This window comes from Lynx canadensis, chromosome B3 (genome assembly GCF_007474595.2).
Source record: "Lynx canadensis isolate LIC74 chromosome B3, mLynCan4.pri.v2, whole genome shotgun sequence".
NCBI lineage: Eukaryota > Metazoa > Chordata > Mammalia > Carnivora > Felidae > Lynx > Lynx canadensis.
Window position 1 is genome coordinate 39,456,358 of NC_044308.2, and position 15,898 is coordinate 39,472,255.

The 15,898-nt window shown below is 38.5% G+C and overlaps 1 protein-coding gene across 3 annotated transcripts in view; it reads left to right on the top strand.

The window, feature by feature from the left end:
• The window catches only part of DPP8 (dipeptidyl peptidase 8), a 67,738-nt gene extending 52,066 nt beyond the window's left edge, over window positions 1–15,672 (top strand). For 2 of the 3 annotated variants that reach the window (XM_030317907.1, XM_030317906.2), the window contains 5 exons: window positions 4,080–4,226; window positions 5,547–5,699; window positions 6,963–7,105; window positions 7,767–7,878; window positions 11,472–15,672. In XM_030317907.1, the coding sequence (XP_030173767.1) occupies window positions 4,080–4,226; window positions 5,547–5,699; window positions 6,963–7,105; window positions 7,767–7,878; window positions 11,472–11,594 (678 nt within the window). In that variant the 3' untranslated portion in view covers window positions 11,595–15,672. Of the gene's footprint in view, window positions 1–4,079; window positions 4,227–4,745; window positions 4,932–5,546; window positions 5,700–6,962; window positions 7,106–7,766; window positions 7,879–11,471 lie in introns of those variants that run through there. The other variant, XR_003969411.2, reaches the window with a different exon arrangement.
• The last annotated feature ends 226 nt before the right edge of the window (window positions 15,673–15,898 follow it).

Consider the following 15,898-nt stretch of genomic DNA (forward strand, 5'->3'; position numbering starts at 1 on the left):
TTCTCCTTTCCAGTGAAGAAGTGATGTATGAGGTATGTGACAAACACACTATAAAAACTAACTGCTTGTGTAGATTTTTAAGACAAAAGGAATCCTTATATTATTCCTCATTACTAATTATGTTTAAAAAGTCTAACCCACATAGAAGGATATTCAGCACCACTAGTCATTAGGGAAATGAAAACCCAAATCACAATGAAATACTACTTCACACTCATTAGGATAGTTATTATGAAAAAAAAAGAAAGAAAAAAGGAAAATAACAAATGTTGCTGAGGACGTGGAGAAATTGGAACTCATGCATTGCTGATGGGAATGTAAAGTGGTGCAGCTGCTGTGGCAAATAATATGGCAGTTCTTTAAACATAATGTTAAGTCTGATGCAGCAATTCCATTTCTGGGTGTAGACCCAGAAGAATTGAAAGCAGAGACTTGGACAGATGCTTGCACACCAACGTTCATTGCAGCATTATTCCCAATAGCCAAAAGCTGAAGCGCCCCAAGTGTCCTTTGACATATGAATGGGTAAACAAAACGTGGTATATAATGGAACATTGTGCAGCCTTAAAAAGGAGGAGATTCTAACACATGGTGCAGCATGAGTGAACCTTGAGGACATTATGCTAAGTGAAATAAGCCAGACACAAAAGGACAAATATTGTATTACTCCACTTGTATGAGGTACCTAGAAGAAGCAAATTCATGGAGACAGAAAGTAGAATAGAGGTTGCCAGGAACTGGGGAAGGGATAGGAAGTTATCGAATAAGATACGGAGTTTCTCTTTGAGGTGATGAAAAGGTTCTGGAAATGGATAGTGGTGATGGTTGCACAGCAGGGTGAATACTTAATGCCATTGAATTGTACACTTAAAATGGTCAAAATGGTAAATTTTATGTATATTTTACCATAATAAAAAATCTTAGCCAATGCAGTTAAAATAAAATTGTTTAATTGTTTAGAGTATTTTATGAGTACAACTATACTTACACTTACAGAAACAGTTTCTTCTCAGAATACTCTGTTCAGTTTGCAAGATTTCCCCAAGAGACTTTGCATGATAGAATGCCTCTGGCCCTTCAACGCACTGGGATTATCCATCCTCTTGTTGACTCCATTTGGGTTAATTATGAAGATATTCCTTAATACAAGAGCAGATCTTTTTTTAATTATTATTTCTAAGTTTACTTATTTATTTTGAGAAAGACAGAGACAGCACAAGTTGGGGGGGGGGGGGCAGGCAGAGAGAGAGGGAGAGAGGGAGAAGCCCAAGCAGGCCCAGCACTGCCAGCATAGAGCCTAACATGGGGCTCACACTCACAAAACTGAGATCAAGACCTGTGCCGAAACCAAGAGTTGGGCACTTAACCAACTAAGCCACCCAGGCACCCCAAGGCCACATCTTTTTTAATAGCACAGAAAGCCTTGTGAACTTTGATTAAATCTTGTAAGCAATCCAAACTGTGTTCTTTCTCCGAGTATATTCAGTGCAAAGTGGGAATCTGTTGATTGGCAACAGTATCGCAATTTGTAACATGAAGTGGATTACTTTGTCACTAAATGCAACAATGTCTGTAGTTGGACAAAAGTGAAATCCAAGAAAAGCAACAAATATTTCCAGTTAAAGTCATCCAGGCTTAGTTCTGTAAACTCTTCATTGATAACAGCTGTATGTTTTAAATGTTCATTTAACAAATCCTTATGATGTTTCCTGTGTGCCACATTCTGTAAATAGAAGTGCACAACAGAGCGACCTAAGTGATAGCAGGACACAGGTTTTGAAGAATGGATACTGAAGAAGAACTTTGAATCCTCAGTGCCAGAGGTCATTACGTTTAAGTTCCTTCTTCCAGAAGTAGCAGGCCTCTGGCTACAAAGGCAGAAACACTGGCTCTCAAGGGAAATTCATATCAGGCAATTGAGGCCATTTTTTTTGCATGACAACAGGCAAAGAAGTGAACTGAAGTAGTTTTCTTTACATAGTTATTTTGTGTTTTACGTCTAGTACTTTTTTCCGCTCCCTTCCTTTTTGCCCCTTCTCCCAAGATAGAAAGGAAAAACATCATTAACTATACTGGAATTCAAGTTTTTAAAAAATAATTTTTTTTTTAAAGAAAGGGAAAACATCATTCTCTTGTCTGTATTTTTTATTCATTCATTCAGCAAATAGTTATTGGAGTTCCTAGTATGTCCCAGGTACTATTTTAGGCAGTGAGGATACCATAGCGAACAAGTCTGACTAAGGTCCCACCCTCATGGAGCTAAATAAGGAAAATAATAAATGAGCAGACATATAAAGTATATAACTTCATATAATGGAAGTGCTCTTTGGAGGGTGGCTCAGTCGCTTGAGTGTCCGACTCTTGATTTCATCTCAGGTCATGATCAAAGGGTTGTAGGATCAAGCCCCACTTTGGGCTCTGTGCTGAGCATGGAGCCTGCTTGAGATATTCTCTCTCTCCTCTCCTCTCCTCTCCTCTCCTCTCCTCTCCTCTCCTCTCCTCTCCTCTCCTCTCCTCTCCTCTCCTCTCCTCTCCTCTCCTCTTCTCTTCCCTCCCTCCCTCCCTCCCTCCCTCCCTCCCTCCCTCCCTCCCTCTCCCCATCTGCCCCTCTCTGCCAGTCACACCCTCTCCCTCTCTAAAATAAGTAACTAAAATAAAACAAATTAAAAAAAATTTTTAAATAGTAATTGTTGGGAAAGACGATGGCAAAGTGACTAAAATGGAAGTTCTGATAGGAAGTTCAGAGACTGTCTCTGAGGGTACATAAGATGAGAAGGAATGACCATGTTAAAGATCTGAAGGAAGAGTATTCCAGACAGAGGGAACAGTAAATGTCAAGGTCCTGGGGATTAGAGTCAACTTGATATGGTTGATAATAGGGTTAGAGTCTAGTAAGTAGGGATTTGGTATGAGATGAGGTCAGAGAAATAGCCAAAGGTCAGATAATATAACATTTCAAAGGCAATGGTAAGGACCTTAGAATAAGATCTAAACTCTTTACTGTTTCAGGGAGCTAAGCTATAAAGTCTTACCAAATTTACATTTTAAAATCATCCCTCTGCTACCAAGTGAGTGGACTGTAGGAGAGCAAGAGTAGAAACAGGAAGACCAGTTTGGCCGTTGTTGCAGTGGTTACAGTGGCACTGAATATGCAGAAGTTCAAAATGAGAAGATTCTCTAGACACACAGCACACGCACACCAGTCCAGCCCAGTAAATGCTCAGTATATAGTTATTGTGTGAAGATGTGTTGATTATTTAACTTGTGGCTGACTTGGTTTTCCCATTGGTTTCAGCCAGAAAAAACTTCTTTCATTTTTGCCAGAACCGTTTCTGTCGTAGTTTAATGTGTGGTCTTCGTGTCCACTAAACACTGAACTTCTCTCAGCTTCTTTCCTCTAATTAAAGTCCTCTTTTCACTAGTTTATCTCTGTTGAGGCACTAAACTACATTTAATTTCTCAGTCATTTTGAGGTATAGGTTCTAGGGTGATAAAGCGATCTAAGAATTATCCTACCTTTTGCACTGATTTGTGTCACAGGAGAAAGGAAGCTGAGCTGGTCACAGTGTTTCATTAAAATACTGAATTTTTCCACTGCTAGTCAGGGACAATCCCAGAAGAGATAGATAGGGAGGAAAAAATGATCCTTGTCTCTGTCATCTGAATGGCATAGTTCTTTAGGGTAGTGGTAATGATTTTATCAACTTTTTTATGGGATAGGTTAAATCTCTTGTCTTGTATGTAATGAATATCAAGTTAATTTAAAAACAAGTCAGGGAGGGGGGAAATGGGGAGTTACTAATCAACGAGCATAAAGTCTCAAGTATGCAAGACGAATAAGTTCTAGAGATTTGTATCCTACTGTCCTACAATTAATAATGCTATATTGTACATTTAAAATTTTGTTAAGAGGGCACACCTTGTGATAAGTGTTCTTGCCACAAGAAAATAAAGTTTCATTCTAAAAACAAAATAATACAAAAAATTCAAGCTTTCTACTTTTCACAGCATCCTGTCACTTAATGCTTTTTTTATATTACCATATAATAAATTTCACTGAAATTGTATTTCTTCCTCAGGTGCAGTTGGTGAATAATCGATTTAAAGGAGTCAAGTATTTCCGCTTGAATACCCTAGCCTCTCTGGGTTATGTGGTTGTAGTGATAGACAACAGGGGATCCTGTCACCGAGGGCTTAAATTTGAAGGCGCCTTTAAATATAAAATGGTGTGTGAGCATACAAACATTTTTCTTTTTTAAGACATTTCTATTTTTTGGTTCATTGTTTGGTGTGAAGTCCCAGAGAGAGAGAGAGAGAGTTGGGGGAAGGGGCCGTAAGAGATGGAGAGAGAGAGAGTGAGAGAGAGAGAGAGAGAGTGTGTGTGTGTGTGTGTGTGTGTGTGTGTGTGTGTGTGTGAGAGAGAGAGAGAGAGAGAGAGAGAGAGAGACAGAGAGGGAGGGAGAGCGAGAGTGTTCGGGGTGGGAGGGATGATGCAACTTGATATTCACTAGGCTAGTTCACATCCACCTGTATGTAACTTCGGGGAGCTGAGATAGAACCACTTTTGCACAGAAGTACCTTCTCTTTCTATTTGGTATGTCCAGCTTAGCCAGAAGGCAGCACCATTTAGTTTTCAGCATCCTGTCCCCTATTGAGAGGAATAATTGAGATTTGTTCTGTCCTCTGTGAAGAGAGAAATCAACTGATTAGTGCCTTCCTTGTGACAAGCCTCTTTCTCTCTACAGGAAGCTTTAAATGCTACCTTTTAGAGATGCCCCATGTCCTTTCTGCTGCTTTGGGAAATGATGAGAATCCGATGTTCCTTTTACACAGTAAGGCAGTTACTGTGTTTGCCAGTGTATTGGACATGCTGAGTAAGACATGGGATTTTCTCCCACAGCCAGTTCTTTGACCTTATGTTGTATTCTCATGTAAGTTTTTTTGTTTTTATTTTTGTTTTTGGCTCAGTGAAGTGAGATTGTGTGCACTGGCAGGCCTAGTAATACAGACAGGGTGGTGGTGGTAGGAATTAGGACTTAATAGGACTTTAAAGAAATAGTGTATGTTCAATTCCTAGAAATCGATAACGGGGAAATAGGAGGAAAGACCTCAAGAGTGATTCCTTCTGCTTTAGTGCATTAAGTTTTAAAAAGAAGTAAAATTAGTCAACCACTTAAGGGGGCTAATTTTTTGTCTTTGGGTATAGGAAGGCTTGTTACAAGGAAGATGCTGACCTCTTAGCAGACAACAGAACAAATGGAAAGGGGAGATACCCATATACCAGGAACAGTTTGGGTCTTAGTAGGAAAGAACTTCATGACTCAGGGGTTACAAAACTCTGGACTGGCTAGCAATGGAAGCTATAGGCCCCTCTCTCTAAATAGAGTTAAAAAATTTTTTTTTGGCCAACAGAATGTCAATTGATAATGAATTCTTTAAAAACTACAGGTATTTTTTAGTAAAACCCATTTATCAGTTTTAAAAGCACTCTTACAAGGAGACTTCTATTCATCAGAATGAGTGAAATGTTCTCCCTTTTTTGACAGGGTCAAATAGAAATTGACGATCAGGTGGAAGGACTCCAATATCTAGCTTCTCAATATGATTTCATTGACTTAGATCGAGTGGGCATCCATGGCTGGTCCTATGGAGGATACCTCTCCCTGATGGCATTAATGCAGAGGTCGGATATCTTTAGGGTATGTGACTTCCTATTGTACTTCTTTTTGTAGTAAGGGTAGAATTTTCTATAAATTGAGGATCTGAGAAAATGCCTATTTTTTGAAGGCTTACAGGGTTGGCAATATTATGGAATGTTAGAGTTTGTGTATCTGCAGTCATGCGAGATAATAGATGATCTTGTCAACTTGTGATAGCCATGTGAGATATATATTTACTTGTCTATGTCTGTATCTAGAACAAAAAACACATGTCAACTTGATAACCAGTTATTGGCTATAGACATGCAGAGATTATGGGAGATAGCCATGATTAGTAAAACACACACAATGTGGATTGTAATTACTTATTTAATTACTGGACTGAAAGCTCTTAGGGCTAGGATTGTGTGCACATCACTGTATCCTCAGTAGCCAAGCATAATGCTTGGCACATAGTAGGTACTAAATAAATCTTTATTGAATGACTACTGTATTAAATATGTAAATGTTGGTTACAATTTTATAAACAAACTTCTTTGAAAAATACGCCAGAAGGAAATAAAGATGCTAAAAGTTGTTAAGAGAATGGCAATTGTGAAGTGTTTTTCTTTCTTAATATTTGAATAACATGATTTTATCTTACAGTGAAAATAATTTTTAAGAATTAAAATAATAGAGTTTTTGTTCTTGCATGTATATTCACATAAGCTTTATAATAACCACAAAATGAACTCTGAAAACTGTCATAATTTTCCCAGGCTTGCAGCTGTCAAAATAATTAGAATATTTAAATGTAAAACTGTGGGGACCTTAAAATGAGGGAAGTATTTAGTGCTTAAATATATTTCATTCATAATTTTTGTTAAAAATTCTGTACTCCCAGTAGAGGCTGAAAAAAAAAAAAAGAAATGACTGCTTTTTTGATATAAAAGCTGACACTTGTCACACTTTTTTTTCCCCAGTAGCAGGAATGAGTTTACACTGAGGCATTCATATGTTCTAGTTCAGTCTCCCCTTTCAACAAAGTGTCCCGTGTATATATTTCAACTAGCCCAGGTTAGGGGTTTGGTATGTGGCATGCCTGTGGAACATGAAGCTAACTGACTCACAAAGTATCAAATTCTTGACCTTGGCACTCCACTTTGATTTTCTGAGTTGCCTAACTCAGAAATGTATGCCCCAGTTGGGCATGTGGGGCAAAAGCCTAAGGATAATTTTAACCTTTAAATTTGTAGTTAAACTTTCTCATTGCTAGCCATTCTTTTCTGGACCACACTTGATTGTCATTGTTGTCTTATGTAGGTTGCTATTGCTGGGGCCCCAGTCACTCTGTGGATCTTCTATGATACAGGCTACACGGAACGTTACATGGGCCACCCTGACCAGAATGAACAGGGCTATTACTTAGGATCTGTGGCCATGCAAGCAGAAAAGTTTCCCTCTGAGTAAGTTCAAGCTTTAAAGTTAAGATTATAAATTTAAAACTGTAGTGTTAAAATTTGTCTTTAATAATAATGAAAACTACAAATACTGCAAAACCAAGACTAATATTCTAAAGAATACTCGAGTGGCATAGCTATTTCTCAGAGCTGAGTTACAGGCCAGTTCATACACTTTGGTTTTTTTATAAGTTATATTTGAAGCAATGAGGGTGCTGAAAGAAGTTTAATAAGTACGTAACTGTTTCAAGGTGGAAAATACTCTGTTTCTGCTTAAATATATTTTATGGATAATGTTTATGATTTTTCTTTCCCTATGGACAGGCTATAATTATTATATTGATATATGCTAATATCTTCATAAGAAATTGAACACATGATATTAAAAATTTTTTTAATCTTTTGTTACATGTAGTATCTGGTTAATATATTATAAATTTATTGAAAATGTTGAATTCTTATTTTAACATTTATAGAAGTTAACTTTATTAACACTGATTATATTATTATACAGTTATATGTTTTCATATAATTATGTTATATAACTGTATATAGTTGTATATATTACATAACTATATTTACTAATAGGTAATTGTGATTAAAGGAGGTAAGTGGTTTTCCCAAATACTCTATTTTGCCTAATCCTCTGATATTTCCACTTCTCCAGACCAAATCGTTTACTACTTTTACATGGGTTCTTGGATGAGAATGTCCATTTTGCACACACCAGTATATTACTGAGTTTTTTAGTGAGGGCTGGAAAGCCCTATGATTTACAGGTGAGTTCTTCATCTTCTGATGGAATTAAGTAGTGATTAGTGATTGATTACTTTGAAATATAATAAACTATGGAGTAAAGCTAAATTTTCAGCTGTGGCCACTCTCTGCTTAAGAGATCTAAAGTCTTAGACATAGATAGCAGTGCCTCTAGTTGCATAAAAATTAAGATTCTGTGGAAGTTGGACTAAAAACTGGCCTATTAGATTATATGACTGGTGTATCTGTATCTGCTTTCAGTTTGTAATCACGGAAAAGATGACAGGAGTCCATTCAGTGTCCTTTGCTTTTCTTCTTCCCCTTGGAAGGGTGAGGAAGTGCTACTTGATATCATTGGTTTTTAAAGATCTTTTAATTTTATATTATATTGACATTGGAACAGAAAGCAGCAAAGTAACCACCTCTGTTGCTCCTTACTCAAAAAAAGGGGGTTTTAAAACTTGTTCCTTCTTTCTTCCTCCTTTGTACTTCTTTCACAGATTATGTGCTACTAAGAAATGAAAAATATTGTTTTTTCCTTTTTAAAAAATTTTTTTTAATGTTTATTATTTTTGAGAGACAGAGACAGAGCACGAGTTGGGGAGGGGCACAGAGAGAGGGAGACAGGCTCCAGACAGACGGACCAGGGAGACAGACGGAAGCAGGCTCCAGGCTCTGAGCAGTCAGTACGGAGCCCTAGGTGGGGCTTGAACCCCTGAACCGTGAGATCATGACCGGAGCCAAAGTCAGATGCTTAACCACCTGAGCCATGCAGGTGCCCCTACTTTGTCCATTTTTATGTCTCAGTTGACATTTATGTAAGTAAACTGCGAGATATTTGTCTATAGCAGCAGTTTTCAAGCATTTTGGTCTCAGGATCCCTTTACATACCAAAGAACTTTCATTTATGTGGGTTGTATCTGTCACCATTTTCATATAAGATATTAAAACTAAGAAAAATTCTGTTTTTTTAAAATTTACTTGTTTACTTAAGTAATCTCTGTCTGCATCCAACATGCGGCTTGAAATCATGACCCCAAGATCAAGAGCCTCATGCTTTTCCAACTGAGGCAGGCAGCCCCAAAACAAAAAAAAATTTTTAAATATATTTTTAAATAACAATAATAAACTATTGTATGTTAGCACAAATCACAGTTTTTGTGGGAGAGAAAAACTATTTTCCAAAATAAACAAAAAATTAGAAAAGTAGCATTGTTTTTACATTTTTGTAAAATCCCTTTAATGTCTGGCTTAAGAAAGACACCCAGATTCTCCTGTCTGCTCATATGCAACACATGCAACCTGTTGGGAATTGTTGTTTTGGCTAAAATAGAGAGTAGTTTCCCACTATGTGCAGTTTTACTCTATAAGGCTTCAGCTAACCCGCAGTCAGCTGCGATCAATCCAGAAGCAGACGATCCTCTTGATCTGACATAGCGTCAGAAGGTCAATAGCGGCCTAACGCTCTATCACAATGCCTGCATCATTCACCTCACTTCATCTCATCACATAAACATTTATCATCTCGCATTATAAGAAGAAGACTGAGCATAGTGCAAGATACTTTGAGAGCGAGACCACATTCACATAACTTTTATTACAGTATGTTGTTATGATTGTTTCATTATTAGCTATTGTTTATCTCTCACTGTGCCCAACTTATAAATTAAACCTTATCATATGTATGTATAGATGGGGGGGAACAGTACATACAGGGTTTGGTACTACCTGCAGTTTCAGGAATCCAGAGTTGGTCTTGGAATGTGCCCCCTGCAGATAAGGGGGGGACTACCGTGTGAAGAAACTACAGCCTCCCAGAATATGTAGTTAAGAAAGGGGAGGAATATTTTAGCCTTTTCGGATAATTGTGGATATTCTTCTTTGATACTACACCAAAACTGGACAAATCTTAGTTTCTTAAAGGTTAGTTTTAGTGGGGAATCTGAAGCCATATCTATAAATGTTTCATACTCTGTTACGTTAAAATTTGTTGGATCTTATATTTGAAATGGATCTTTTGTACATGCTTTGGGCATCTGGAAAATACTGGTTCACTGTGTGACATCAGTCTTCTAAATGTTGACTCCTTTCATTATAGAATATTTTTAAGGTCACATATATTAATATTACCTCTGATCTCACCAGAAATGTTTGTAAGTTTGGGGGAGGCTCATGATACAAGTTCTCCAAAATTCTTTTTTTTTTTTTTTAATGTTTATTTTTGAGACAGAGAGAGACACAGCATGAGCAGGGGAGGGGCAGCGAGAGAGGGAGACACAGAATCTGAAACAGGCTCCAGGCTCTGAGCTGTCAGCACAGAGCCCGACGTGGGGCTCGAACTCACGAACTGCGAGATCGTGACCTGAGCTGAGGTCGGACGCTTAGCCGACTGAGCCACCCAGGCGCTCCACAAGTTTTCGAAATTCTGATTTACCCTCAAAAGCTCAAAGTTTATCACTGGTAGCAGTGTTGTCCTTGAGGTGACCAGCTCACTTCATTCATTTTTGAGCAGGTGTTTGCCAGAGACCCCGGTCTGAGTCACCATGGTCGTCAGTCATTGTTCCAAACTGAAAATGGAGCTCCGTTTACGAGGTGGCGTCTCGGCCTGCAGCTGGGCCTGTGGTGCTTCTCCTTGAGACGTCCTGGAGCAGACTTGCTTTCTGCACTCTTTTCACTTTATCACCACAGAATATTTAAAAAGACAACTATTCAAGGGTTGCAGTTTCATAAAATTCTAATTTTTACTGCTACCTAAGTGAAATTGGCATTTTTGTTTTTACTACAAGTGTAGTACAATTTATTGTCACTGCCTTGATTCATACTAAGGCACTGACACTTTTTACCCATCATTGCTTTTGCATTATCGGTGCAAATGCCAACACAGTGAATAAAGGTAAATTGTTCTGAAAGTGGTTTTGACCTTATGTATCCCCTGAAAGGGTTTCTGAGGACCCCAGAAGTCTGTAGATCATACTTGGAGAACCACTGATCTATAGAGAGGTTGTGTGTGTGTGTGTGTGTGTGTGTGTGTGTGTGTGTGTGTGTTTAAGTTTATTTATTTTGAGAGAGGGAGAATGTGAGCGGGGGGGGGGGGGCAAAGATAATGGGAGAGGGAGAATCCCAAGCAAGCTTCATGCTGTCAGCTCACCGCCTGATGTGGAGCTCGAAGTGCTGAGCTGAAATCAAGAGTTGGTCCCTGAACCAGTCGAGCCACCAGACGCCCCAATGATCTGTAGATAAATCCTTCAGTAAGCCTAATGGTATATAGGAAATTATAGGGGTGCCTGGGTGGCTCAGTCAGTTGAGTGTCTGACTCTTAATTTCTGCTCAGGTCATAATGGTGGTCATGGGCTCCAGTTCTGTATCAGGCTCGCGCTGAACATGGAGCCTGCTTAAGATTCTCTGCCTCTCTGCTCCACTGGAACACTCTCTCTGTCTCTCTCAGATAAAATGTTTTTTCAAAGGGGGAGGGGCCTCTAGATAGGATATATGTGTGTATTATCTGAGGCTGTGCTCCATATTATTAATCCTGTTGAAACTCTCTGGAAAGCTTTGGAAGGAGGTGTATTATTAAATTCTTACTTTTTGTATTTTGATTTTTTTGTTGTTGTTTAAGATCTATCCTCAGGAGAGACACAGCATAAGAGTCCCTGAATCTGGAGAACATTACGAACTGCATCTTTTGCACTACCTTCAAGAAAACCTTGGATCGCGTATTGCTGCTCTGAAAGTGATATAATTTTGACCTGTGTAGAACTCTGGTATACACTGGCTGTTTAACCAAACGAGGAGGTTTAATCAGTAGAAAACACGGAATTGATCAACACATTTTGGTACCTGCCATGTAACATCTACTCCGGAAAGTATAATCGGTGCCGTGCAGGCGTCTACAGCTTGTGGATAGTAATCTAATACCTTAACCATACACACCCAAAATTGAATGACACCTATTTCTAAAGGACCCAGCAATACCATGAGAATCACTGAAGGAAATAAGACATTAGCACCATATATCCATACTACCTTATTTTCACTTCTAATAGCATTATAAACCTCATGGACTTAATTAGTGTATTTTTACAGTATACTTCTGAGTTTGTTAAAATATGATGATATTAGTGATTGGTTTGGTTCAATTCCAGAATCTCTGACTAGTTACAGATTTGATAGCACTTAAATGTAATTGAATAGCTTATGCTTCATTGCTTGGGGTGTATCCAGCATGTTATGAACTAATCACTATTAAACCTATGACTTAACCAGTCATTAATGATTTTTCAAGGATAACTTAGTGGCCTCCTAAAGACACTTACTTTGTTTCATTCAAGCTCTGACCAATTTTAGCCAATTTCAACTGTATCTAGTATAGTTCTCTCTGATGATATGACAGAGTGGGCTTTTCCTTTCATACAAAGGCAAGTAACTGTACATGTAGCATGGTTTAATTAGTCTTACAATATTGATAATTACAGGCGGAAAAATTTTAAATGGTTAGAGCTTAAATATTTGCAGGCAATTTCTTCTCCTTTAAGAAAAGGAAAAAGTACACCTTACTCTTCAGAAAATTTAGTGGTGCCAGTTTCCATTGGGTATTTCCTCATTGAAAGGTTTCAGAATTTTAGGTGATGGAAGGGAATTGTGGTAGGGTTGGGGATACTAGGGTGTGTAAAATGACAGGGAGAGGAGAAGGGTCTGCCTAACAACTAAGTAGAAGTATAATTTGACCAAAAATACTCATGAAAAAGTTTTGGGGGGGGGGGTGTGAAATTGAAACTCCTAGAATGTTAGTTACAGAAACCAGAATTAAGAAATCACTCTCTTACCAGCGCAGTTACAGACCGATGTTATTCAGGGAGAAAAAGTTACTTAGTTACTTCTCTAATTCTAAGTTTTTGTTATTTTCCTCTTAATTTTGGAAACTTTACAAATTTAAACTTTCTCTATCCTTTTTAAATTATTTGAGCATAATTTAGGTATTGTGAGCTTAAAGAGGTTTTCAGACAACTTCTTTACCACAAACTGATCCCCAGCCAGCCATGGCTCTCTTTTTCAGTGTTCAAAGCCTCTAAGCAGCTTCTTGAATGGCCATGACATTTCCTGGTTTAGCCCTAGCACTTGACTGTTAAGGGAGCTCGTAGGCTTTTCAGGTGCTGATTGGAGTCTGTCATCTTAGAGTCTTGGGGTGTTAGATGGGTCACATTGCCAGCGGCAAAGAAGATACCTATGAGTTGGACCCTTTTTATCACAAGCCTCAGTGTTTGGAAATTTGTTACCAGTACTTTTAAACAATGCTCCAAAAAAGTTGCTGTTTTTCTTTCTCACCACTACAGAGTAGATTTCTCCCATAGAGAGCACAGCCTCCATCAGGAAGGGTGATGACTGTGCATCAGAGGTGAATTCATCACTGAGGGCCAGGTGGGAGGTGGGGGAGGTCCAGAAATGGCAAGGTGACCTGGTGGCTCTGTCCTTGGGAAGGGGATTGGGTTTTGCTGTTTGTGTATTTATACTGTATCATAGGTACCACACTTTTCCTTATTGTCTGTGTATGTATTGATTTCTTTGTTTATATTTTCCCATGCCAAGGTCTGTTTATATTTTTTTCAATGTTAAATTAAATTGATTTGGGTAATTTTTCTTCCCAGGAAAGTATTTTCCCCCTTGATTTAAGTATATATCTGACTATCGAAGGTGGTTTTTGTTTGTGAACTGGTTGGCCCCCAGGGATCTGTCCTTATATAATATGCAAAGTAGAAATGGTATACAGTGGCTTTTAGACATCTACTCATTTGAAACCACTTGCCCGTTAAAGCTATTTCTTCAAAACGGCGTCTCTCATTTTACCAAAACAAACCTAAAAGAACCTCATGTGCTCTTGAATTCACCAGTGTTTTCCTTTTGCATCTTCCCTCTCCTTTCCTCATATCACAAGGAATGCCTCTGTTATAATCCCCAGTTCATTAAATGCCATTCTCCTTGTGTAAGGGGGAAAAATACAGGGCTGAATTCACTTGCAGAAAGACAGTTTGAGTTTTATTTTAAAAACCGATGAGGAAAACATCCTAGTCCATCCAAACAATCAGTAGAAATCTCACTGAAACTATTTGTACCCTGTCAATGGGGAACATTTTAAAAGGCAAGAGTATATAAAAGTAGCAACAGTTTTGGTTAGGAACCAAAAAGCAGTAGGTTAAGTATCAAATGGGGCGGCTTTTGCAGGCTTGATAAGTAGGTGCACTTGAGCAACCATCGGCAGGGGTGGTGGCTTACGTGTTGAGCGTGAGGACTCAATCTAAGAATCTTCTGGGACGCTTAGAAAAAGAAATGCAGTCTTGAACCTTACGCTTAGAACTTTAAATTTGGTTGATTTGGGTGGAGACCAGGAATCTGCATTTCTAACCGCCTTTCCTAGGTGATTCAAAGTTGTTTGTGGGCTACTTTCACAGACTCTTCTGTAGAGAATGGAATTGGATTAAGAGTATAATAGGTGATTTTTACACTGGACTGATTTACAAAAACCTAAAGCAATAGTCAAGTACAGCTGCTCATCTGTGATCATGACTGGGCCCTTCTCACTCTGAAAGCAGCAGAAAGGTATCGCTAACTATGTCTCCTCTTTGTCTGGAGATTTCGTTTTGGAATGAAGGTTCTTCCCTCAATGCCGTTCCTGGCTCATTTCCAAAGCCTCATACTAGAGGATGGAGTCACAAGGCATGCATTACTTTGTAAAGGAATGAGATACAGATATTGATGCTTCCTTTTTTTACTACTTGTTTTATTCCTTACAGAAGGTGTAGCCCACCTGTCTGTAACATAATTCTCTCTTTAGGTGGAATGATTCCTATAAGATCTCCCATTTATTATAGAAGCCTAAATTTTTAAGCTGTTGCATCTTTGATATAATCTAATGTTCTCATCTGTTGGAGGAGGAACCGACAGAGAGAGAGAAGAGAAAATATACCCATTGCCACGCGGCCGGTGACTGCTCAGCTGGTACTAGACTCCATCCGGATGCCCTGACTCACGGTAGTTAAATGATAGATAGAAAAGGCAAATTTTTAAAGAAGTATTTATTAATATATTCCTATGAAACATTTTAAAGATAACATAAAATGGTTAATTTTTCCATTCTGAAGTAAATGCTAAGCATGCTTATTACTGAAGCAGTACTTCTAATTAGTATATGACATTCTGAAGTTAATTAAAACTGTTAGACTAAATGTGTCTTCCTAGTAGTGAGGGATTTGGGAATTGGGGTGTAGAATAGAGTGCTTGCTTAAGCCTGAGAGCCTAACTTAGAGCTAGTTGAAGTAAGAAAAGAGACATGGCCGTATCTAACTGAGATTTTGAGGTGAGTGTCCGCTTCCAGCAGACATGAAGGAATAAAGAAACTTCCCTGACTCCTACTTTCCCAACTCTCCCCAGCCTCACCTATCCGTCTTGCAGCCTAAAATATGGAAACGTTAGTGCAAGGTGCCGGTTCCTGCTTCTCTTATTTCGTCAAGAGACGGTTCTAGGTAATCATTTCAGAAGTCCCTCACAGAGAGAAAAAGGAATATTTGTATGTTTGTTTCTGGATAACCCAAATACAAATTTATGTTGTATTCAGCACAATTGGAGTTCAGGTCTTTAATTTTAGAATATAAAGTGCCTGCTGTTTTAAGCATTGACTTGTATAAAAAGAATTGCATGTCTCACTCCAGTAAGTTTATGGGTTTTCTCATTTTCAGCTACATGGCTTTTAATCATGTAAAGTGAAACATTAGTTTTGTTGCATTTTATTACAGGTTCTTTGTTGCAATAAAGATGCTGCTAAATTACTTGATGTAAATGTTCCTTCCCCACCACCCCACCCCCCCGCCCCATTCCCTATTTGTACAATCTTGACTTGATTAGTGGCAAGTGTGGAGTGATTAATACACGTGTCCAAGGTCATGTGCTTGCAATGGAGAAAGGAAGACTGCAAGGTGATTACATGGGGTTTCTAGTACAAACCCTACCAAAAATGCATCCAAACCCACACGGAGGTGTGCCGAGAACTGCTTT